The following is a 23,260-nucleotide window of genomic DNA, read 5'->3' on the forward strand; positions in this document are numbered from 1 at the left end:
ACAGTATTTTGGGAATGACTTCATCCCACCCCACACAGGCAAGAACATATCCCTCCACTAATGCATTTTAGAACTACATTAGGTTCACTGTCACAGCATCACCTTGGAAACTCATGTTTGTGCTGTTTATCCAGTGTCTTGATTTAAATGCAGCTGGAATGCCTTATTCCCAGGTGCAGAGCTTCACATGCAGCAGCCTTAGGACACACATACCTGACTGGACCTACTTCACCTGACAGTCACAGTACCACAAGTTTATCGTGCAAAAGTTTTTAGAGACATTTTGCACCCACAAAAATCACTAAACAAATTGTGACAAGCAATTACTAGGTTTTGCTGAATATCCATGGAAACTGTTCACTCTTGTAAACCCCTGAATTCAGACTAATCCTGAACTAAATGGCATTTACTGATATTCAGTACTAATGTTAATATTCAGTAAGGTCCTCAACATCAAGTCCTTCAACAAAGTCAAGTAATAAATTTAACAAGTTCTTGTTTTCTTAAAGCTTTATTTACTAGGATTAATACTTTTCTCTCCTTGTTAACTGAACTCTGTACTAAAAAATAAATGGGAGAGCTGGTAATAATGTGAACTACATATGTATTAACACACAGAGAGCTACCCAAATACCCAAGGTAACGTGGGCACCTGCCAGCCCTCTGCACAGCACCATGTCACTACCTGCCATGTTCATCCACTCCATCTCCTTTTAGATCTGACATATCAGTGCTTCTCTAACCTCCTGGAATTTCCCTAATGTTCCAAAGTGCATTGACTAAAATATATTCCTTTCAATATTACAGCTAGGGATATTCCAGTGGTCAAAAAATATACTGGCCAAGGCAAAAGTCTCTCTCACCTCCCAGTGTATTCTGGTGGGGAGGGGGTTTAGATGGCTTTTGTGTTAAGTTTTGGTTCATGCTTGGTTTTTTGTTTGTTTTTTTTAAAAACAAACAAACACCACAGAGAAATTTCAGGAAAGCAATTTAATTCTAAATACCTGAAAGAGGGCACAAGGGTTACTCTGACATCCCAATTAAGGCAAATAAATTTCTTTATATAATAGGACCAAGCTATTCTCTCCTCTACTTTAAAGACAGCTACTTTACCTGATGATGTCTGAGAGACATACAGGCTTCTAATGATGATGCATATTAATACAGACAGATGTGTATGTCACACTCCAAACAATCTGTGATTTGCCTTCTGTTTTGCTGGAATTTGACAAATTCAATGATGTCAACAATTTTTTTTTTTACGTTACAGGGAGAAAAAAGGTAAAACAAAATTTTCAGTATAAGCTGAACTTATTTAACAGTGTCTTTACATTTGAGTGAAGCTTTTCAGTAAAACCTATAAAGCTTTAGAAATTTCCTAAGTTTGCAGCTATGGGAGAAAAATAAGATGGTGCTGATAGCTGACTGACACAACAATATGTATTTGGGCATACTACTTGTACTGCAGGGTGTAAAAAAAGCACCCTATAGCACAGCTTGCACTGCTACCATTCCAGCAGCAGCCCTGGCTGGTGTCACTGGTCAGCACATCCTAACTGGCCACTGCACTTGGGCTTGTAAATGCTTTCAAACATCCCTGGCCTCACCTCTCAGTATGAACCCCACACAGCACACTGAAATCCAGGCAGCTGACAGCAAACTGTGCGAGGGCTCCAGCTGAGGGGGGGGGTGTCTCTAAAACCAAACCTTTACATAAGAAATGCAACTCTAAGTATCTAATGGCTCAAAACTTCACCTGTGGGGATAGTCAGAGAATAATTCTTCGTGAGTCCATTCTATCACAGATGTCCCCTAAGCCAACGCACGTTATCTGCGCCATTCTCATGAGCTGCCTCTGCACTACTTCTGTTTTCACCTGTTAAGAACCACATTGAAAAGCGATTAGATTTTACAGTTTCCAAGTTTTTATAATACTGAGGAAAACTTCACTTTGGCTTTAATTTACATTAGACACCCAAACTGAGCTGTTCAGTCTACAGTTACCTGAATGTTACCACGACCTGAAACATAAAACTCCCTACATACCTTATGTTTATTCTACTCTTCTTTTCAAGGTTGTTCTTGTTAATCAGAAAAAACAGATCACTCAGCTGAGCGGCAACTATTTAGTTTTCATATTAAATATGTCTAGGATAAGTATATCTCAATTCCTATAGAATGATGGATTATTGGAGAGAAGTGGGAGGAGCTTCAGGACAGGGTGTTTTAAAGGAAATTCAAATATCCTTCAGCACAAAAAAAGCAACATCTTCAGTTACAGTCAGGAGAGGACAAAGATTCTTTCTAAGTTTCGGTAAAAAAACCTAAAAGAACAAGAGCCATGTATGTTCTGAACCATTTTTACGAACTCTAAATATAACAAATAAAAATGGAATTTCCTGGATCTGTGTGTGTCTCTAAGACCACGCAGTGCTACAGAGCAGCAGAGCCTGATACTGTATTGACATTTCAAGGTTTAGTACAACAAAGACTGAACTGGGCATCTGAACTAGAGCCAAATGGATGAACAGGGGTTTACAGTTAAGCAAACAAATCAGTACAGTTCAGTAAGTGAACACAAATAAAACAACCACCAGTCAAAGCTTTGGTTTCTTTCAGCTCCAGTCAGTGTCCTCATGTGTGCAGGAAAAGTGGTGGCTGCTCTTACTACATGTATTTCTAGGGCACGTATGAGCAGAGGAGGGAGCAGCACGGGCGATCCTAATGCTCTGCTACTCCCTTGAGCTTTCCCTCTCTGGTAAAGAACGGGTAAGAGAAGGGAGAGTTGCCAGGACAGGAAAAATAGGGAGTTTTTATGCAAATATAATCACTATGTGTAATATATCTGAAACAGCTAATGTACAACAAACTGTTCAGACAGAGCAGGAAGAGCTATCCAGAGGTCAGAGCTCTGCACAGCTTTGTGTTACAAGTGATACAGAACCTGTTGAAGCACGAGGGATATCAAGGAATAGGCTGGCTCTGCCCCAAGAGCAGACAAGCCTAATAAAGCTCAATATCCAACTTCCAAAAACCTTCATTAGAAAAGCAGAAGTTCCTGGACATGAAGTCCTAAGGGGAGGAGAAGAAATTAAATTCTGGAGTAGGCTCTAGACAAAAATTCCTAAGCAAGTCAGTAATGACATATAATTAGATTTTTCATATAAACGCTGAATAAAGACAAGAATAACACAGGTTGGCTTCTGGCATTCTCAAGACACAGCACTGGGAGCGCAGCAGGCGGGTATCAACCTGCAGCCACAAGAGCTGGTGAGGATGCACACAAATTAGCTACAGATCATAGTCAAGATCCAGCCTGCTCACACGAAAAGCAGCTCTTGAAATAGTTCTTTCCCTCAGTAACGCTGCAGGCGCGAGGCACCAGCAAATTTAATGCTGTAGTGACAGTTCCCCAAGCTCTGCCCAAACTGGGAAAGACTCGCTGTTTTTCACCTGTAAGGTCACTGGAGGCTACAGGAACTCGAGTTTTACACCTTTTGCTTGGATATTAGTCCTCAAAAATATCCCACAAAGTTTTGTGAATTTTAATGAAGCCATTCTCTGCATCCTAATAACCTCTCATGTATAGCAGATGACATTAAAACTGAGCTAGCTCTATACATCCAGAAGAAAAACAAAATGGAAGTAAAAACCCATCAACCTAAAAAAAAAAAAAAAAAAAAAAATCAAGCAAGCACGGCTTTGCCTTTACACTAAAATTGCTTCTTCCTTCAGTTCTACTGATGTTTTCTGTACTCAAGTAACATGTTACGGACTATTTAAGTAAGAACAGCTTGAAAACAGCATGGGAGTTATTTCTTATACCCAATGGACTCCCGCAAATTCAACAGGCTCTGCAGAAGGTGAATAAACTGGTGAACTTAAGACAATATTTACACACTTCCTGCACTGAAACAAAGACCAGATACACTGGAAGTGGTAAACAGTATTTTAGATGCTTCTAATGACACCTCTGGAGTTTATTACCAGAATTCAGTAACTGGCAGGAGATGAGGAACAGCCATGCATGTATTTAAGTGGGGGAAGGCTGAGTAAAAAAATAGGAAGTCACAAACAGGAAAGCGAGCTCATTCTTACCAACAGGCAAGTGCTAAGGATTACACTGAACGGAGAAGGATCTACATAACACGACAAAACCCTTCTATCGAAGTCATTTCACAAAGCTAAGGCAAGGCCAAACCCGATACCATATAAATACATATTCTGAAGAAATCTAAAGTTGATGTAGAGAACAAAAAGCCGAGTGTTTGGACACAGAGCATGTGCGGTTTTCTCCTCTGCATCACAAAAAGAATCGGGTTTTGTGCTTCCCCCCCACCGCCCCCCCCAAGCAGCACAGACCCATGGAAGGGAGGGAATAACGCCATGCTCTGGCCATGGGATTTCGGGCTCCATCCCTGGGCAAGCGCCCGGCTGCGGAGGCCCGGGAGGTTCCCGGGGAGGTGCCCGGGGAGTCGGGCAGCCGGGCCAGGTCCCAGCAAGTGACACAGCTGCTCGGTGGCAGCCCGAGTGCTCCCGACCGCAGCCTGAAGCCCCGTGGGGTCCCCGGGGTGGGGTGGTGGCGACCGGCCGAGTCGGGGCGGGGGGGGAGAAGGCACAGAACGGCGGTGCCGCCGCTCCTCGGGAGCGGCGCGGGGGGCGCGGGGGGGCCGCCGGCCGGTCACCGCGGCGAGAGCGGGCGCCCCCCAGCCGTGCCCGCCCCGGTGCTGCTGCATGGCGCTGCTCAGCCTGCCTTGCAGAGGGAGCTCGAGTCCCGCTCTGCGCCTCGCAGCGCCTCTCACTCCGCCGCACACGCCAGCGCAGCGAGGCGGCGGCCGGCGGGAGCGGGGCACGCAGGCGGCCCCGCGGGCAGCGCCCGGCCGGACACCGCGCCAGGACGCGGGCGGAGGGCGCGGGGCGCCGGGCCGAGCCCCGCGGAGGTGCGAGGGTGGGGGGGGAAGCAGAGGCGGCGGGGCGGGAGGGGAGCGGGCCCGGCGCGGCGGGGCGGGGGAAGGAAGGGACGTGCGGGACGGGAAGGGAAGGGGGGGGCGGCAGGCGCGGCGGGGAGGGGGCGGTAATGGGGCGGTTAATCAGCGCCGGTGGCGCGGCGGAGGAGACAAAGGAAAAGAAAATGGAGTCGGGGCCGGCGGGTGGCGGCGGCCGCGCAGGGAAGGAGGGAGGGCGGGCGGGCGGCCCGGGCGGTGCCGCAGCCCAGCGCCGCGCTGTGGGGGAATGGCGGCGGTGGCGGCGGCGGCGCGGGGACGGTAGAGGGAGACAAAGCCCCCCTTGCTGCCCCGGCGGCGGCCGCTGCGGGGCCCCAGCCGCGCCGGAGCCCCATCGTGACACCTAGAGGCCGGAGAACGCGACTGCAAACCCCCCGCCGCCGCCGCTTACCTGCGCCCCGCGCCCCGCCGAGCTCCCTCCGGCCGCCGGGCCCCGCCGCCGCCCCGCGCCGCCCGCGGGCCCCCCGCGGAGGAGCCGCCGCGCCCCGCACGCCCCGCCGCGGCCGCCGCCGCTTTAAGCGCCCCGGCACCAGCCCCGCGGTTTAATCGCTCCACAGTCGCTTTCGGACACAAAATGGCGGCGGGCGGGGCGCAGTGCGCACGCGCCACCCAGCGCGGCTCTGCCGCGGCCGCCGGGCCCGAGCGGGCGAGGGGGGGGGCCGGCGCGCGCGGGGAAGCGGCCGCGCGGGGCACGCTGGGAGCGGCGGGCGGGGCGGGGGGCGGGGCAGGAGAGGAGGGGAGCGGGGCGGGGGCGGGGGGGGAGCGAGCGCGCGGATCGCGCGCCAACTTCAAACGCCTGTGCGTGCCTGCGTCAGCGCGTCACGTGCCGCCCGGGGCGGGCGGGGCGGGGGCGAGGCACCGCCCCCCCCCCCCTCCCCTCACAGCCCCTGAGGGGAGCGCGTCCGGAGGGGTTGCGTGAGGGGAGGTTTCGGCGGCCCGCGGGATGTGTTAGTGCTGCCCCGAGCCCCAGGCACCCCTGTCCCTGCTTTGCACGCGGGGTCCTCAGCCAAAACCGCGCCCTTCACCTCAGCTAAAACTGTCCACTTCAGAGTCAAAATTGTCCCCCAACCCAAAACTGCCTCCTAATCTAAAACTGCCCCCTTCATCTAAGCGAAAATTCCAGGGCAGGAGGCTGTGCCTCAGCTCCACGAGAAGGAGCTCCTGAGGACGATAAGGCCACAGTGAAAGTCTCATCTTCCATGCTGAAGAGGGGATTTGCCCTTCTGCTGAAAGACCGAAGCTTTCCTTAAGCTGGAAGAGGAGTCAATACGGTCATGAATTAATCACCAGGAAAGTCATAGGGCAGTTTTGTAAATACCAACAAGTGACTGGAATTAGGGTCTAAGAGGGGAAGTCATACGAGGAGCGTCTGAGGGCACTTGTTCAGCCTGGAGAGGAGACTGAGGGCACAGCTCATTGTGGGCTGCAGCTTCTCATGAGTGGCACTGGAGGGGCAGCACCGACCTCTGCTCTCTGTGACCACTGACAGGACCCGAGGGAACATCTGGAGCTATTCCAGGAGAGGTTTAGGTTTTAGAATATTGGGAAAAGGTTCTCCACCCAAAGGGTGGTCGGGCACTGAACAGGCTCCCCGGGGAAGTCACAGCACCAACCCTGACAGAGCTCAAGAAGCGTTTGGACAACGCTCTCAGGCATGTGGTGGGATTCTTGGGGTTGTCCTGTGCAGGGCCTGGAGTTAGATTTGATGATCCTTGTGGGTCCCTTCCAGCTCAGGAGGTTCTGTCATTCTACAATTCTGTGATTTAAGATGGTGTTTGCCTGGCAGTTTCAAAAGACCTTGGGCTTGCCAAGCTCGTAATTGGGTGGGAGAAACCGCTCCAGTTAGCTTCAGCACTGCAGGAATGGTGGATGTGCTGCCAGTGTTTAGTAGTGAGCTTCTGGGGAAGTCAACAAGGTTGACTTCCATCAGAAGTTAGACACCACGGTGTTTTCTGTCCACAAATTTTCCCCAAAAAGAAAGAGCCACGGCATCCACGGTGAGATGCGTGAATTTATGTGAGAATGCACCAGGGCCTGCCTGTCTTTCATTTCCCGCAGTTCCCTGGGCTGCTGAATGTTTTGGGTTTAACATACTTTCTCATCTCCAGCAGTGCTGTAGCAGACCCAGAGCTGATTGACAGGCAAGCTAAGGAGGGGAGAATTCTATGAGCTCATGCTGCATCCTCTTGGTATTTTCCTACCATAAACCCATGTGAAATGGAGCAAGAGTAATGGGTTAAAATATTAATAGTTCAAAAATCAAATGCATTGGAAGGAAGCTGCTTTTCTCTCCTTTTACTCCTCTATCAATCCCTGGAGGACAAGAAGGCCTGGAATGCAGAGAGAAATCTAAAATGTAAAGAAACCTCAACACAAGCCCGTGCTGGTAGGACCAAAGAATTGTTAGGCTGTTACAGTTGAAATGGACATTAAAAACCTTGCATCAAATTTGTGCCTCTTGAGATGTCACTGCAGGTTGGGGTAAAAGCTGTTCAACAGCCTCAGCTTTACCACAACCTGCTTAGCAAGTGACAAACCCTTCAGAAAAACATTAGCATACATTAGCATGTGTAAGCTGCCCTTAAATCCTGGTCTGAATAATGCTGTGATGACTTGTTGAGCTGCACTGAGAGGGTCTGCCAGGCCTGTGAGTGGGGAGCTGAGCTGAGAGCGAGATCAGGCCCTGACCCGGCTTTACAGGTTTCTCCTGCCTAAATCTAAGCTCTCCCAGTCCTTGCAAAGCAGCAGAGCACCCTGGGCTGGTTTTGAGCACCGATACTCCTTTCGGGGCTGTTGACAACCCAGAACAAGTTTCCTTTTGAGGATCATGACACCTGGATGAGTCCATTAGCTCCTTCCAGTGGGGCCAGGGCAGCTTACCCAGAGGCCAGAGAGCACAAGCTGTGTGGAGTCAAAACGATGCAGCTCTGGCTGAAGGAGAAAAAAATCATAAAGCAATGGCAAAAAGTGGACATTAATTATGACAGGGTGTAGCCCACAACCATGAGCTCCGGGGTCTTCCTTACATGAGAAATTTGAATCATTGAAACAGAATATCCTGTGTTTGAAGGAACTCAGAAGGATCTTTGAGTCCAGTGATGGGCAATCAAACGCTTTGTTAAAATCCAGAAAACCCACATTGATGGTCTTCCCTTTGGCCACTAGATGAGTTGGTATAGAAGGAAATTAAGTCAGCACAGCACGAAGAATCTGCTCAGAACGTTTCTGTAGTGTGAATTTTTTAAAAGTCATTTACATGCTAAGCTGTCAACCCATCAATTCTCGTGCTGTAATTTTTAGGAGGATGGCGTATCTCTCATCTGTAGCCTTGAATCCTGCTTTAAGCTTAAAATTTAGTTCAGGCACGAATCAAAATGGAGAGGAGCACTGGGTGTGTGTTAAACTGCTTCTTACAGCTGCTTTAAATACTCACCCAGGGCAGGGAGTAGATGGATGCTAATGATCCCTGTGCCTTTTCTTTGTAGCCATCCTATGGCAAACGTTTGCATCTTTCGTAGTAGGAATGTCGCTGCTTGGGAAGCAAAAGTTGTTTTGGCAAACACCTATACTTGGAATTCTGCTGGAAGTGTCCCTGACCATCTACCAGCGAGTGCTGGGGGTCTGCCCTACTGATCCTGGGTTTCCTCACTTGGAGGCGCTTTTGAGCTGACTTGCAGGGAAACCAAATCCCCAGCTTCAGTTCGAATTGTGAGTGCTCCTGAAAATCGGCCTCCGAGCCTGTCCAAATTAGACACCCCGAGGCAGAAGCTCCTTCTAGGAAAGCTGCCTGAGCGAGGCTTTCCCCGAACACGCCCATGAGCAGAATGGCAAGAACTGAAGGTGAGGAGCTCCTGACCACCTTGCCGAGGCGCTGGGTGAGCTCACCCTCCTCCTTCCAGCTCCATGCTTCCATCACACTCACAAGCCCTCAGGAGTCACCGCTCCTCTCTCAGCTCTGAGGAAGACAGCAGTTGAGCTTGAGAGCACTAAATTAAGTTTTGGAGGGTGCCTGGAGCACCCTTTGGTCTCTGTATGAAATGAGGCCCCTGCTGTCACCCCAGGAGTGGCCCTTGGAGAACAAGCCCGTGTGTATGTGCCCGTCAGCCCTGCAAGGAACATGTCAGTGCTCCCGAGGAGGTTGTTCCTTTGCTGTGGTTCAGCTCAGATGTTCAAATCATCTCTGAGTGCCCTAGGGAGTGCTTTGGAAACATAATTTCCCACAGGCCTGGGATAAGGTGAGAGGTCCAACTCTGAGGTTGCTCAAACCAGAGATTCCCAAACCACAACCCCCTAAAAATGACTTGGCCTCAAGATTTAAGTAATTTCTTACACAAGGGCCGACTGGAGCTTGTGGTCCTCCAAAGTGGCAGTGTCTGCTTGGGGTCATTCTGACTGTTGGGTGTTCTTGGTGTCAACTCTGGGCAGCTGCACCAGCCCCGATTCTGTCAAAGAGGAGGGAACGTTGTGCTAATGGTCTGCAGGGTCTCCTCAGGACACTTCCCTGAGACCAGCAGGTAAAAACCAATACCACTAAGTGCTCCAGAATCCATATGCACCCCTTTAATTAAAAGAAAAACCAGCAGTAAATGGGGAAAAGGAACATCTTTCCAAAGCCAGAGCACATGGATAATGTAACTGTGACACAGACACCCTCCCACGGGTTGCAGCTCCTACAAGAAAAGCAAGTAGCTGCTGAGCACAAGCACGTCCATACAGGAGGGGGATGTTTTAAGTGCTGACACAGATTTGGCTGACAAACACGGTGCTGGCACACTGTCTCCTTTGAAATAACAAATGCTGCCGCAGAACGTGCTCTGTGGTGCTGTGTCTGTCCCCGGGTGCTGCGAGAGTGGCTCCCAGGGAGTTCACCCAGTGAGGTGGTGTGGTCCAAAAAGCAAGACCATTTTTTTTGAAGTTTATTCCCGTTAAAATGTCAATCCTGCCATTCCAGGCGACCTGGTCATGTCCATGGGGCATAGGTCTTTGGCAATCCTGGCATACACCCATTCAGAGCAAGGGGCTGGGCAATAGATTCCTGAATTAATCTATTTGGGTTGTTTTCCCCCACATGTTCTTAAAGCCGCATAAATAATGATCTTGCAATTCCGGGAGCAGAGTCATTTTGTCCTGGCCTGCAGCTCCCTGCCTACCCTGACAGAAGTCTTCTTTCCTGCTCTGATCTCTACAGTCAAGGTGTAGCTTATCTCGGAAGGTGGAATTGTGCTGCAGGGAGGGGACTAGGTCTTGGCAGGGCAAGGAGAACACCCAGGTTGGTGAATGAATTGAGTCTGTGGCTTTGGCTACTGGGACACTGGGCTGGTTTTATTTCCAGCAGTTATTCAGGGGGGTAAAGAAATGAAACCAACGTGTAAGAGGGCTGGGCCAGTTTCCACCTCTCTGGTGCTCTTGTCCACAGTTGCATTTGCCAACTGGGACCCACATCCCTCACCTCTTGCTGCCTACAGCTGACAGTGGGATGCAGTGCTTTGGGAGAAGCACTGTGCTTTCCTCCTGGGGCTTGTCCAGTCTCCAAAACAGGTAGAAGAAGGTTGAGGCAGCAGTGATGCAACAGTGTCCCCCCTGGTTTCCCCCACCCACAATCCCATCTGCAGATAAAACTATACCCAAAAGTTACACTGAGGCAGTATCCCAGATGGGATCCCATACACCATGACATGCTACACTCTGCCTGAGCCAGCCCCAAAAAGCTCTGCTACAGTGAGGAAGAGGGAAGTGGAGGCTGTAACCTCCTGGAGCTTGCTTAGAAACACCAGAAAGCATAGATGGAAGGACACTGCTTGGCCTGGGGGCCATAAATCCCCAGCTCCACTGGTGCTGGCAGTGCCTCTGCTCTGGCATGGGTGACTGGCAGCGCTGTGGGGCAATACTGGAGGGGAGGTCCCTGCCTCTGCTGCTTTTTGGGGACATCTTTGCTGCTCTAACCTACTCCCCTCCCAGGACTGTAAAGGCCACTAAGATGATTAAGGGATTGGAGCAGCTGTCATGAGAGCTGGGACTCTTTAGCTTGGAAAAACAAAGGCTTGAGAAGGGGATTCTTGTCCATGTCTTATTAATACCTGGTGGGGGTTAGAGAATCACAGAATCACAGAATAGTAAGGTTGGAAGGGACCACAGTGGGTCATCTGGTCCAACCTCCCTGCTCAAGCAGGGTCATCCCTGAGCACATGGCACAGGATTGTGTCCAGATGGTTTCTGAATATCTCCAGTGAGGGAGACTCCACACCCTCTCTGGGCAATCTGTTCAGTCTGCACTCACTGCACAGTAAAGAAATTCTTCCTCATGTTTGGGCGGAACTTCCTGGGCATCAGTTTCTGCCCGTTGCCTCTTGTCCTATTGCTGGGCACCACCAAGCAGAGCCTGGCTCCATCCTCTGACACTCTCCCTTTCAGATACTGATAAAGGTCCGCTCTCAGTCATCTCTTCTGGAAGCTGAACAGGCCCAGCTCCCTCAGCCTGTCCTTGTAAGAGAGATGCTGCAGTCCCTTAATCATCTCTGGCCTCTGCTGGAAGCTGATCCAGGAGCTCCATATCTCTCTTGTCCTGAGGAGTCCAGAACTGGACACAGCACTCCAGATGTGGCCTCACTTGGGCTGCGTAGAGGGACAGTATCACCTTCCTCGACCTGCTGGCAGTGCTCTTCCTAATGCATCCCAGGATACCATTTGCCTTCTTGGCCACAAGGGCACACTGCTGGCTCATGGACAGCTTGTTGTCCACCAGGACCCCCTGGTCCTTCTCTGCAGAGCTGCTCTCCAGCAGGTCAGCCCCCAGCCTGTACTGGGGTTGCTCAGGGACCTGCAAGGACCAGCAGGAGGTGATGGACAGGGTTTGGAGAAGAGGAAGGCTAAAAAGAGATAAAGCTTAAAAAAAAAACCCTCCATTGAGACCGCAGAGGCACATGACAGGGACAGGGGGAGCAGTTCTGGGGTTCCCCAGCCCCACGGTGACACCACGCAGGAGCAAGCAGGCAGCCCCACTCCGTGGTGCAGGCACAAATCTCCAGTGTTCCCCCTCTTTCTGCCCAGCCCATGGGGAGGTGGCACAAGACCCAGTGCTCTGCCATGCACTTTGTGGCCCAATGCCACCTCCTCCTTGGTGGGGAGGCTCCGTGTCAACCAGCCACACGCTGCCAAAGCTACTGAACTCGGGAAAAAAAATCAAAGCAGTGAGAAGTGTTTGTGTTGCGAGTGTCAGGGAGGTGGCCCCGTCAGAGCCACCAAGAGGTCAAAGTTCCTTCCTGGGAGAGCCAGAGGAAACAGCACTTCCTTCCCAGTAAGCTTCCAATAAACTTCCTTCCCAGCAAGCTTCCCAGCAATCCAGCAGCTCATAGGTGCCAGGCAAGCTGCACAGGAGGGGCACAAAACCTCCAGCCCCAGGGGAAGGTGGTGAGGGAAAAGCAGCAAGAGGGGACACAGGGAGCAGTCCCTTCTCCCAGCCCAGTACCACACAGCGAGGTGGGGACAGCGGATATCCTGGGATGAGGCACAGCAGCTTAGGGTGGTTTAGCATTCCCTGTCACACCCATCCGGTGCGAGGGCGTCTGGGGACACAGCTATGGCCACCGCAGCTGCTGCAATTTGCTCCCAGTGCTGGACATGAGTCCTTACTGGTCCAAACTGGAGGTCAGGGCCTGGATAACCATTCCCACATGGCAGCAGCTGGAGATGGGGAGTGTGTGGATTTGCATGCACACGCACAGGGCTGTCACTGTTCCAGAGCCAGCCCTGGTTCCAGTGGCTCCCATCCTGTGTGGCCACCTCATACCACCTTGGGTGATGCTTCCCATGCCCAGCAGCCAAATTTTGGCAACATTTGGCTGAGGTGCAGGCAGTGCCAGAAATCACAATAATTTCCCACAACACCCCATCACCCTCCAGCTGTCTAAGCTGACCCTCAGCCTGCCCTGTCCCAGGGCACTGGGGCCAAAGAAACACCCTCACAGCGACACTGACAGTCATTAAACGTTTGGTTTTATTTCTGGTTTAAAATCAAAATTAGTCATTCTCTGTAATTACATTATATATAGATTTATAGAGACATTATAGAAAAGAATTTTTTGCTTTTGTTTTTCTGCAAAAATCTGTAAATAAAAAATAAAATAAAACAGAACAAACAAAAAAAAAAAGGTGGCAGCTTCTGTCTGTCCGTCTGTCCGTCCCTCTATTGCTCCTCCTGCCCCTGCCCTCCACGGCACTTCCCAACAGACCAGGAAAGGCTCTGGGCTGGGACCACACCTCACTACTCTCCCTACAGCCACAGCCAGGGAGCGACAGGAGCATGTGGAGCTGGAAAGAAGAAACGCCAGCAGAATATATTAATATCTTATATTTCATTTTATTTAAGTCCTGGGGACTCCAGGTGGCAGAGGGCAGCAGTCCCCATGGCCCAGGCAACTCCTGGAAAGAAACAGCTAAGTTTCCAAAGTGCAGGTCCTTCCGGGACAGGGCGCGCGCCCTCGAGCAAGAGGAAGGCAAGAGGAGCAGAGAAATCCGGTACCTCTCCCCGCCGCCCCGGGGGGCAGGAAGGGTGGGCTCCGCGGGTATTTTAAATAGCGATCAGAGGGTGGGATGTGCAGCGAGCCCCCCTGCCCAGCGGTGCGGAGGTGGCCCCCGCGGGGCCGGGGCGGGGAAGCGGTGCTCCGTAAGGCAGTGTGCGGCCATGGCGAGCTGCCGGCGGGGGTAATACTGCAGTGTGGTGCCGAGAGCGGGAGCTGCCGGGTCCCCAGTCCGTGCAAGCCCGGGCGGCCCGGCGGTGCCTGTGCCCTCAGGGATGGCCTGTGGGCGTGCGTGGGTCTCAGAAAGCTGTACTGGCCATGCTGGCTGGTGCAAAGATCCGTGGGAGGCTGTCCAGGGTCTCCTCCAGCCGCCGGTGAGCTGATTTACCATCTTCCCCTGCAAGTACACACCGTGGTCAGTGATCCGAACTGCAGGAGTTCTGTCCCCTGCTCATCCCTGGCCACCTTTCCCGGCCCTTACAGGGAAACATGCCTAATGCCTGGCAGAGCCTGCGTGCTACGGCCACAGCATGGAGACCTCTCTTGTCCTCCTTAGCACACCCTTGGGCAGGTCCCAGCTGGGATCCGGCTCAAAAACTCCCCAGAGCTTCTGATTCAGAGGTTGCAAATCCTGTTCCTCAGCTGCCCACGCGGGGCAGGGATCACCCGTGTTTTGGCTGCAGGAGTGTTGGCTTGTGGAGAGCCTCACTTGAGGCCAAGGGACCAGTGCTCAGGGCTGTGCCAGCTCCGGCAGCTCCAACAGCTGTGCACATCTGCATGCACTGGCACGGGGGTCCCGAGGGCTCCCCCAGGACCCCCGAGCACACACAGGGATGCACACACCCATGCTACAGGCTCACTCTGAGCTCTTTGCCCGGCACCCTCACACGCAAATCTGCCCACAGCGGCCATCCCCAGCAAGAGGTGGTGACATGGACAATCTGCTGGGACATAGGACACAAGGCGTCTACATGTGCTGGGGTGCCACAGGGATGGGCACTATCAACAACCAAGACACACAGACTCCGAAACGTGACATGGCTGACAGGCTCTAGGACGGAGACATTCGTGAGCAAAGCGGCAGGAGCGGGGACAAGGGGGACGAGGACGGCTCACGTGTCCCAACCTGTGCAGCAGCTGCCGCGATCTGGAGGCCTAGAAACCCACTCAGATGGTTCTCTCAGGGCCATCTAGCAAATAATAAATAACAACCAGGCTTAGTGCTGTGGCCACAGGATGCCTGGCCCTCGCTGCCCGCTGCCAGCTTGCTCTTGCCCAGCAGAGCTTGGGGCACGATGAGCCAGAGTGTGTGGGGTAGGCAGGGACCAGCCCTGTCGTCCGTGGGCACTGCTGGCACCAGGAGATGCCTCTTGGGATGCTGCGGGTGGAGAGGGAGCAGAGAAATAGCGGAACACTCACCACACAGCATCAGGCTCTGCTTGGCTGCCTCCCGCACGGGCTCTTTGTCGGTTTGGCACAGGTAAACCAGCTGCTCAATACTCTCCTTGGCCTGCAGAAGGGACAAGGGGCTGAGTGTGGCTAGCACGGTGGGAGCAGGGACACAGCCCACAGGGGAAGGCAGCACAGGGCATTGCAGCCCCACGGTGCAAGGAAGCTGCACATCCTGTCCCTTTTCTCCCCACTTCCTTTCCTGCCCTGCCCCTGCCTGCTGCTCCAGCACATTTGGGGCACCCCCAGCTCCTCTCCCCCGGCAGCAGGGGGCTGTGCAGGTGTGTCCGGAGTCACCGGCCACAGGCATTTCCTCTTCCTTTGGAACATGCAGCTCTGCTGCCTCCTTCCCCCACCCCTCTCACCTTCAGGCAGCCCAGTGCCGCACACCCCGCCACGCGTGTCTGCACCTCCTCATCCTCCAGCTGCTCCAGGAAGCACACGAGGGCCTGGGGGAGATGGGAGTCAGTGCCACCACCTGCAGCAGAGCTGGGGGCAGCCACCCAGGGGCTGTGGCCCCAGCCCATCTCATCCCTGGTTTGCCCAGTACGTACCCGTTGGCGGAAGCGGGGGTTTTCTGCCAGGCTGCGGAGCTGGGCTGACACGGCGCTCACCACCTTGCTGTTGCCCTCCACGAGGAGCAGGCTCAGTGCCTTTAGTCCCTCCTTCTTCAGGCGGGCCTCGGGCACACGCTTCAGGGCACGCAGCACCACGTCCTGGTCGTCCGAGTTGAGGTTCTGTGCCAGCAGTGCTGCAGGAAGCCAAAGGCTCAGCCAAGGTGTGGGGAGCCATGTGGCACTGCCCCTGCACCCATCACCACAGGGAACCCATCCCTGGGCACCCTGCATCCATGCTGGGCAGAGGTGGCCCCACACAGGGTGCTCATACATAGAGTTGTCCCCCAAAATGTGGGGACCTACATCAAGGACATGGGAAGGCAGCATGGGAGTGGACTGCGCTCTGGATCAGACTGACTTGCCCAGCCTGAGCATGGCTGAGCCTCTGGGTGATGCCCAGTCATGGCAGTGCCGCAGGGTGATCAATGACTATGGTCATGCTCTGACACCTCATCCCAGGGCCTAAGGAGGATGGTAGGGCACCCACCTTCCTCTGCCAGCTCCATCATGTAGGTGTCAAGCACCAGGGCGCCGAGCGACTCAAAGTGGCTCCAGTACTGGAAGATGGTGACCTGCTCGCTCTGGGCACTGCCAGGCCGCCGGGGCAGCCGCCGGTTCAGCACGTCCTCCACCAGTTTCACACATACTGCGGGAAAGAGCCAGAATCACAGTGTGCAGCAGCTGTGGTCACCCCTCTGAGGGGCTCTTGGCCCCCACATACTCATGGTCACCGAGTGAGGCTGCCAACTCCCGGCATACCCTTGGCACCCACTCACCAGCATCAGCCAAACCAGGGTGCTGCTCACTGATGGGCGCTGCATACTGGGCACTGAGCACCTGTAGGAACCGCTCCACGGAGCAGGTGTAGATGTTGGGCACCTCCACACAAAGGTCCCAGAGAGGCAGCACGCCCTCCTTCCGCGTGGAGAACTGCACCACTGCAGGGACAGGGGTTGTCAAACCTCCTGAGGCCATGGCAGCAGGCAGGTGACTCCTGTCCTCCACCTGGCATGGCCCCTTCGCTGCCCAGCCGTGCCCGTGAGGGGACACCAGGCTTCACACAGCCTCCAGGGTGGCACAGAGGGTCCCCTTGGCCGCGTGTCCTTACCGTCGGCGGCCGAGCTGGCCGCTCCCGCACGCTCCTCCGTCAGCTGGCACACGATCTCCAGCACCTGCGACTCCCGCAGCAGCCTGTCCAGGGCGTACATCTCCTGGCACCGCAGGGGACCGAAGGTGCCCAGCTTCTGCAAGGCACAGCCAAACCAGACACCTCAGGGACAGAGCTCACCGCCCACAGTGCCTCCGTGCCACGGCAAGGCACCCCCTGAGGGGGGACCTACAGCCCACCCCAGGGTGTCTCCGGCTGCTGTACCCCGTCCCTGGTCCTCACCAGCAGCAGGCAGTTGCAGTTGTTGAGGTGAAGCACCAGAGCTTTATCCAGGAACTCGTTGCCGGTGCTCATGGGGTCAGTGCTGGCCTCAGAGCCGCTGCACATTCCAGTGTCATCTGCCCCCATCTCGCCGGCGCTGGGGGCCCGGGTGCTGCGCAGGGGTCTGCCAGCCTTCCTGTAAGACAGGGAGAGATCAAGGCACTGGATCAGCACAGGAAACCTGGATCTGGCCCTTCCCCACCCACAGGGCAGAGTTTCTGTAGGACCTATAGCATCACAGCTGGGCAAAGGAGCAGGTCCCAGAGGCACAGGGGCTGCCTCCAGCCCAGCCCCATGGAGGGATGCAGGGTGACACTGTGCCACCAGAAGGACCAGATACTGCTGTTTCTTGGCCTGGCCCTTCTCTGAGCTGTGATGGGCCAGTCTAAACGTGTTTGGGCACCCTGGCAGAGGTGGCCATCCCCCATCCCTTGCTGCAGGGGTGCCTCCTGCCCTGTGCCCCATCCCATGAGCCCTGCTGTGCACCTCTCATCTTGGAGAGGCTCTTCCTCAGAGCCCTCTGAATCCTCCATGTCAGAGGTGTTGAGGAAGCTGAAGCTCTCCAGCGCGTGCTCCACTGTCAGGCTGATGCTGGAAGCCCGGCTGAGGAAGACGCCCTGTTTCTGCTGTGGAGGAAGACATGGTGGGGTTGAATCCTGGTTCACTAGCCAAGACAGCCCTGCCACACATATTCCCAGCTATGCCATCAGGGGTGGCCCCATCTCCATCATCCCTGGGCACTGCCATCAGGGGTGAACCCTGTCCCCATCATCCCTGGAGACTTCCAACCGGGGTGACTCTACCCCCATCATCTCTAAGCACTGCCACCAGAGATGATCACCATTCCCATCATCCGTGGGCACTGCCAGCACGGATGGCTCTATCCTTGTCCACTGGCACTGTCAGCTCGGATGGACCCATCCCCCTTGTCTCTAGACACTGCCGGAAGGGATAGCCCTGTCCCCATAATCCCTGGGCACTGCCAGCAGGGATGGTCCTGTCCCCGTTGTCCCTGAGCACTGTCAGCAGGGCTGGCCCTGTCCCCATTGTCCCCAGACACATTGCCAGCCACACATGCCCTGTCCCCATCGCCCCTGAACACCACTGAGAGCTCCTCACCAGCAGCATCTCCTCCAGACGCTTGAGCTCCCGTTCAAGGGGCTGCAGCTCTGGGAACTGCCCCCGATAGTCCTCCAGGGCTGAGCCCAGAAGGCTGATTGCCTCCTCCAGCCCTGAATCCACCACCTTCCCCCGTGGCACCTCAGGGGCACTGGCAGGCAGCGGTGGGGTGGGGACGGGCCTCTCCTCCACAGAGGCTTGTGCCAGTGCTGCAGGGACCTCGGTGTCACAGCCACCCTGTGCTGTTGCCTGGTTCTGCACTGGCTCAGCCCTGCCAGCCTCCTCGCAGGAGGTGGCCCATGCTGCAGAGGCTCGGGGCTTGGCCTCAGCGTCCCTGTCCTGCCCTGCCACAGCCGCTGCCACTGCGGCGCCGGGGAGGGAGTCTGCATCTTGCTCTCCCGTCCCTGTGTCCTCTGGGCTGGGCATGGGCTCCCAGGGGCTCTCCACAGCCTTGGCCTCCATCGTGGCGTCCACGCTGGCCTCGCTGATGTGGCTCAGAGTCCGGGAGTAGGGCACGTGCCCGTTGGCCACTGTATCCTTCTTACGGCTGCCTGACTCCTCTGGCTGGCTCACGGAAGGGGAGACGCTGCTGCCACTGGTCCCAAGGCCAGTCTCGGCCTCATCTGGTTGCTGGGAGAAGGAGATCTCAATGGCTGGGGCGGAGGCCTGCACCTCGGGCTGCACGATGGGCTTGTGGGTGGCGTGGCGGGCGCTGCCAGACAGCTGGGGGCTGGAGGAGTCGTCCGAGGACTCGGACGAGATGGACCAGGCTGTGCCGTTCTCCAGCTCCTCCTGGCGCCGCAGCATGTTCTGCAGAGGGGAGAGTGGAGTCAGCCAAGACCCTCCTCCTGCTGCCCCCACTCCTCTGGCTGTCTTCCTGTCAACCAGGGGCAGGGTCCAGCTGAGCTGGAGGGCACTGAGGCTGCCAAAGCTCTGCTGGCACAGCAGGATGGGCAGCGAGGTCTCAGCAGACCACGGCTGCCTATTCCAGCCCTGGATCTCACCCCATGCCAGCAGGCAGTCCGCCTCCCCATGCCCAGCCCCTGGAGCCCTGGGGTGCCAGCTGCTCCCCAGCACAGTGGGATGCAACACCTAGAGCCAAGGACACCACCCACCATGGCTGCAAGAACTAAAACAGGTCCAGCATCAGCTCACGTGGACGGCACCAGCCATTACACCAATGTCCTTTACCGGTTCAGCCTTACACCAGCCTTACACCAGCCATTACCGGTTCAATGTCACTGAACCGGTGCCATGTCAACATCATGTTAGAGTCAAACCAGCACCATGACACCATCACACCAGCACTGTCACCAGCACCATGCCAATGCCACGGCACAGCACACCAATGCCACCAGCACAGGGACACAGAGAAGCTTTCTACTCACTAGTGCCCTGTTCTTGCACAGGGGTGAACCCAGGCTCTCCTAGGTTGGGGACTAGCTCTGCAGGACCAGCCAGACCCCAGCCTGGCAGGATCAGGCCTTTGGGCATCAGTGAGGGATGGTGAGTAGGAGACAAGGAGCGGCTACGGCTACTGCGGGATGGCCACACTGCTGGGCTAAGCTACCGGCCTGCTCCAGCCCCGCACTTACACAGCCCTGCTGCGGCCATCTCCCGAGCTCGGCCGAGGAGACATCGCCGCAGGAGCAGCTCTGAGAGAGCTTCTCGAAGAGTGTCTCCCGAAAGATGTCCAGCAAGGACCAACCGCGCTTGTCAGCCGCCCGCTCCGGGCTCTTGGGCAGAGAGAAGAGGAGCTGTGAACGCGGGAGGGAGGAGCAGGCACCGGTACCGGGGAGTCGTGGCTGGATGGCTGGAGAGGAGCTGCCCACCCCTGTCCCTGAGCTGTGCCACCCTCTGAGATGCAGCATGGGCACATCCCCGTGTGGACCCCACCAGCGCCCACCTCTCCTGAGCAGCCCTGCCTGGTGCACACTTACATAGAACGCCTGTTCCCGAAGGGACGGCGTGTCAGGTGGACTCTGGTTGTAGGTAGAGAACCTCTTGTTCACTGTGGGCGCCTTGTTGACGGTGCTGGCTGCTGAGGGCTGGTCATCCTTGTCGAAGGGGCTGGGGAGGACAGCAGGGAGGTGAGGGATGTGTGCCAGCTTGGGGGGGAAGTCTCAGGACACCAGGACCCCCTCCATTCCAGCTCTGGTTTTCCATAATTACAGCCCAGTTTTGGGATGGGAGAGCCTGGGCAGGTCACCTCTTGCCATGCCATACTGGGTATCCCCAGCACTACCATGTGCCACCAGCAATGCCTGCTGAGGTACTCACTTCCAGGTCACCTCCAGGCTGAGTTTGAGGGTGCCCAGGTCATTGATATCCACAGCCACTACCTGGGGCAGAGCTGCAAAGAGGTCCTTGGTCTCGCAGGACACGTTGCCCACCACCACATGGTTGGCCAGGCTCTTTAGCTCTGTCACCTGGAGAAGGAGGAGAGGAGGAGATGAAGCCATGGGCCAGTGAGAGTGAGGTGCTGAAGAGAGGCTCAGGAAAGTGGTGGAATCACCATCCCTGAAAATGTTCAAAAAATGTGTGGATGTGGCACTTGGGATGTGGTTTAAGGGTGGGGCTGGACTCAATGATCATAGTGGTCTTTTCCAACCTAAATGACTCTGATACAGGGGGGTAGCTGGCCCACACCATCCCTGCCCTCTTCTGCACTGTACCTTGATGGAGAGGAACTCGGTGATGAGGGGCAAGAAAACCATTTCCTCGCTGTCCCACACCTGCTTGCTGTTCACCTCGATGCGCCCCCGCAGCTTCCACCGCTGCCGTCCGTACTTCATGAAGATCTGGGGATGCAGAGGTGTGGGTATGGGGGAGACAGGACACCAGGGTGCTCTCTGTGTGTCCCCAGGCATGGCCACGGACCCATGCCACCCACCACCACCCTGCAACATGCCCTCCATGCCAGCGCCCACCTACACCCCCGAGACAGCCCAAGGACCACAGGGCAGGAGAAGAGCAGAACCCATCCCATTTGGTCCCACCAACCTCATACTGGTCACCAGCACAAAGCCGGGCAAAGCCTGCCAGTCCTGCAAGAGAAGGCAGAGGGGCGTCAGCAGGCAGCAGGCAGCCAGGCAGGCAGAGGGATAGAGATGGAGCGGGACATGGTACCTTTCATCCGGACATGGAACTCGCCCAGCTGGCTCTCCAGATCATTTTCCAATAGACACATGTTCTGGGAACACACGGATGGACAAGATCCATCAGCAGACACTCATGGGACCCAGCACCCTGCCATCCCACCCCTGCCAGCTGCCTCACCTCTGTGTACTCCTTGTAGCCCTTGCTGGCCTCGGCCAGGCTCTCCCGTGCCTCCCGGCTGCCCGGCGAGCCCGTGCTGTAAGCCTTGACCATGTTGTGGGCTCCATCCCGGAGCCGCCGCTGGATGCAATAAGCCTCATACAGCTCATCTATCTGCAAGGACAGGCCCGAGCTGTGGTGAGGGGCAGGGCTGGGGACAGCACAGGCACCCTGGTGTGGTTACCCCAAGGTGACCCCAAGGTGACCCCAGTCCCCAGCTCTCACCTTGCTGGCATGAAACTCCAGGCGACGCAGGAAGCGCTCGATGGACTTGACTTGCTGGAAAAGCAGAGGAGATGGTGTGAGCGGCAGCACAGCCGCTCTGCAGAGATGCAGGTCGGGATGTGCCCCCTGCGTCCCCCACGCCGTGGCTGGGACACGTCCTGGACACCAGCCCTGCCTGGGAGCTGCAGGGTGGCAGCCACCAGGGAGCACCCTCGTGCTGCAGCCTCCTCCAGGCTTTCCTGCTCTTGAGAGTCCTCTAAGACCCAAGCCAGGCTCCAGGGTGCTTTTTTGCCCAGCCTTAGAGACAACCTGGGCCCAGCACTTGCTAAAAACAGCTTTTGTTTGCAAGAAGCAGGTTACAAGCACATCTCTGTTTCATCCCCTGCCCAGAGCCACCCTGCCTGCAGAGCCCCAATCCCTCCCCCACCCTGATCCCAGGGGACAGGCAGCAGGGCAGTGCTAGCAGAGCAGGGCTGGCAGTAGAACATCCCAGGCACTTGGAAGGGAGATACGAGGGGGATGGGGCACTGATCCCGCTTACCTTATCCAGATCGTAGAGAAAGCCCTGGAGGAGAGAGGAGAGGGATAAGATGCAGCACAAAGCCCGCTCTGTCCACCCAAGGAGACCCAGCACATTGCACCCACCACCCATAGCACGGCAGTGGGACATGCAGCACCCAGCCAGGGCTGGAGAGTGCATGACAAAGGGACAGGAGCCCTGTGAAGCCCAACACCAGAGCCTGGGCTGGCCCCCCACATCCCCACAGAAACAGGCTCTGCCCCAGGACACAGATGGACCACGAGCTGCCCCAGCTGTGCCACAACCCTGGCTGTCTGCCCAAGGCACCGCTCCCTGTAAGGCTCTTCCCAAGCAGCACTCACCAGGCGTGAATTCCTCTTGGACTCACGGATCTGGGTGCTGAGCTTCTCCAGTTCCAGCTGGTGCACCTCAAGGTAGGCTCTGAGGGAAAACACACCATGGGGGTCAGGCTGGGATGCTGTATTCCAGGCTCCTGCCACCCACAGCCCACACCAACCCCGCACACCTGGCACTGCATCCCCACTCCCTGTTCCAGCACCCAGGCGTGGGAACCCATTCATGCCTCTACATGGGCTGTGGTGGGATGCAGGACCCCAGACAGCTCTGGGACCCCAGGGCACCATGTCCAGGAGACCTGGCATGTCCCTGCCTGGTGAGAGCAGAGAGCTGCCAACCCCAACCCACGTCACAAGCTGTCCCTGTGCCCCTCAGGGGCTCCCTGCCTCCCCCCACTCGGCCACAGGGAGCCCCAGCACTTACGTCAGGCCTTTCTTGAGAGCTTCATACACCTCGTCCAGGCGGTTGGGCTGAGGCACCTTGGGTGGTGGGGATTTGTGGGACATTGAGAACATCCTACTGACCCTGGAGCCAGTCTTGCGGGAAACGGTGGGGGTGAAGGGCGAGAGGTTCCTGGGGAGAGAGGCAGGCAAAGCCAGGATGGCCGCGGTCAGCACACAGCACCAAGGTCCTCCTGGATGCCTCAGCCTGCTGGGCACCCTGTCTCAAGACAAGGAGGAGCTCTGGGAGGCCAAGTCCCCCTGCTT

The 23,260-nt window shown here is 55.7% G+C and overlaps 2 protein-coding genes across 5 annotated transcripts in view; both read right to left on the bottom strand.

The window, feature by feature from the left end:
* The window catches only part of CTCF (CCCTC-binding factor), a 29,251-nt gene extending 23,838 nt beyond the window's left edge, over positions 1 to 5,413 (bottom strand). Inside the window, exon 1 of the mRNA XM_027716073.2 lies at positions 5,395 to 5,413. The gene's annotated coding sequence lies outside the window, so the exon portion shown is untranslated. The remainder of the gene's footprint in view (positions 1 to 5,394) is intronic.
* Positions 5,414 to 12,977: 7,564 nt separating this feature from the next.
* RIPOR1 (RHO family interacting cell polarization regulator 1) overlaps positions 12,978 to 23,260 on the bottom strand; it is a 33,975-nt gene continuing 23,692 nt past the window's right edge. For 2 of the 4 annotated variants that reach the window (XM_039380851.1, XM_027716127.2), the window contains 20 exons: positions 22,977 to 23,126; positions 22,559 to 22,637; positions 22,218 to 22,241; positions 21,677 to 21,730; positions 21,413 to 21,565; positions 21,263 to 21,326; positions 21,137 to 21,180; positions 20,809 to 20,934; positions 20,414 to 20,562; positions 20,074 to 20,203; positions 18,134 to 18,943; positions 17,501 to 17,640; positions 16,976 to 17,150; positions 16,694 to 16,829; positions 16,362 to 16,523; positions 16,073 to 16,231; positions 15,523 to 15,719; positions 15,334 to 15,417; positions 14,939 to 15,029; positions 13,687 to 13,916 (listed from right to left, as the gene is read on the bottom strand). In XM_039380851.1, the coding sequence (XP_039236785.1) occupies positions 13,819 to 13,916; positions 14,939 to 15,029; positions 15,334 to 15,417; positions 15,523 to 15,719; positions 16,073 to 16,231; positions 16,362 to 16,523; positions 16,694 to 16,829; positions 16,976 to 17,150; positions 17,501 to 17,640; positions 18,134 to 18,943; positions 20,074 to 20,203; positions 20,414 to 20,562; positions 20,809 to 20,934; positions 21,137 to 21,180; positions 21,263 to 21,326; positions 21,413 to 21,565; positions 21,677 to 21,730; positions 22,218 to 22,241; positions 22,559 to 22,637; positions 22,977 to 23,126 (3,025 nt within the window). In that variant the 3' untranslated portion in view covers positions 13,687 to 13,818. Of the gene's footprint in view, positions 13,917 to 14,645; positions 14,710 to 14,938; positions 15,030 to 15,333; positions 15,418 to 15,522; positions 15,720 to 16,072; positions 16,232 to 16,361; positions 16,524 to 16,693; positions 16,830 to 16,975; positions 17,151 to 17,500; positions 17,641 to 18,133; positions 18,944 to 20,073; positions 20,204 to 20,413; positions 20,563 to 20,808; positions 20,935 to 21,136; positions 21,181 to 21,262; positions 21,327 to 21,412; positions 21,566 to 21,676; positions 21,731 to 22,217; positions 22,242 to 22,558; positions 22,638 to 22,976; positions 23,127 to 23,260 lie in introns of all 4 variants that reach the window. The other 2 variants (XM_039380850.1, XM_039380849.1) reach the window with 2 other exon arrangements.

Source organism: Pipra filicauda, unplaced genomic scaffold (genome assembly GCF_003945595.2).
Source record: "Pipra filicauda isolate LSUMZ 115617 unplaced genomic scaffold, ASM394559v2 scaffold205_size1947385_pilon, whole genome shotgun sequence".
In the NCBI taxonomy this organism is placed as follows: Eukaryota; Metazoa; Chordata; class Aves; order Passeriformes; family Pipridae; genus Pipra; species Pipra filicauda.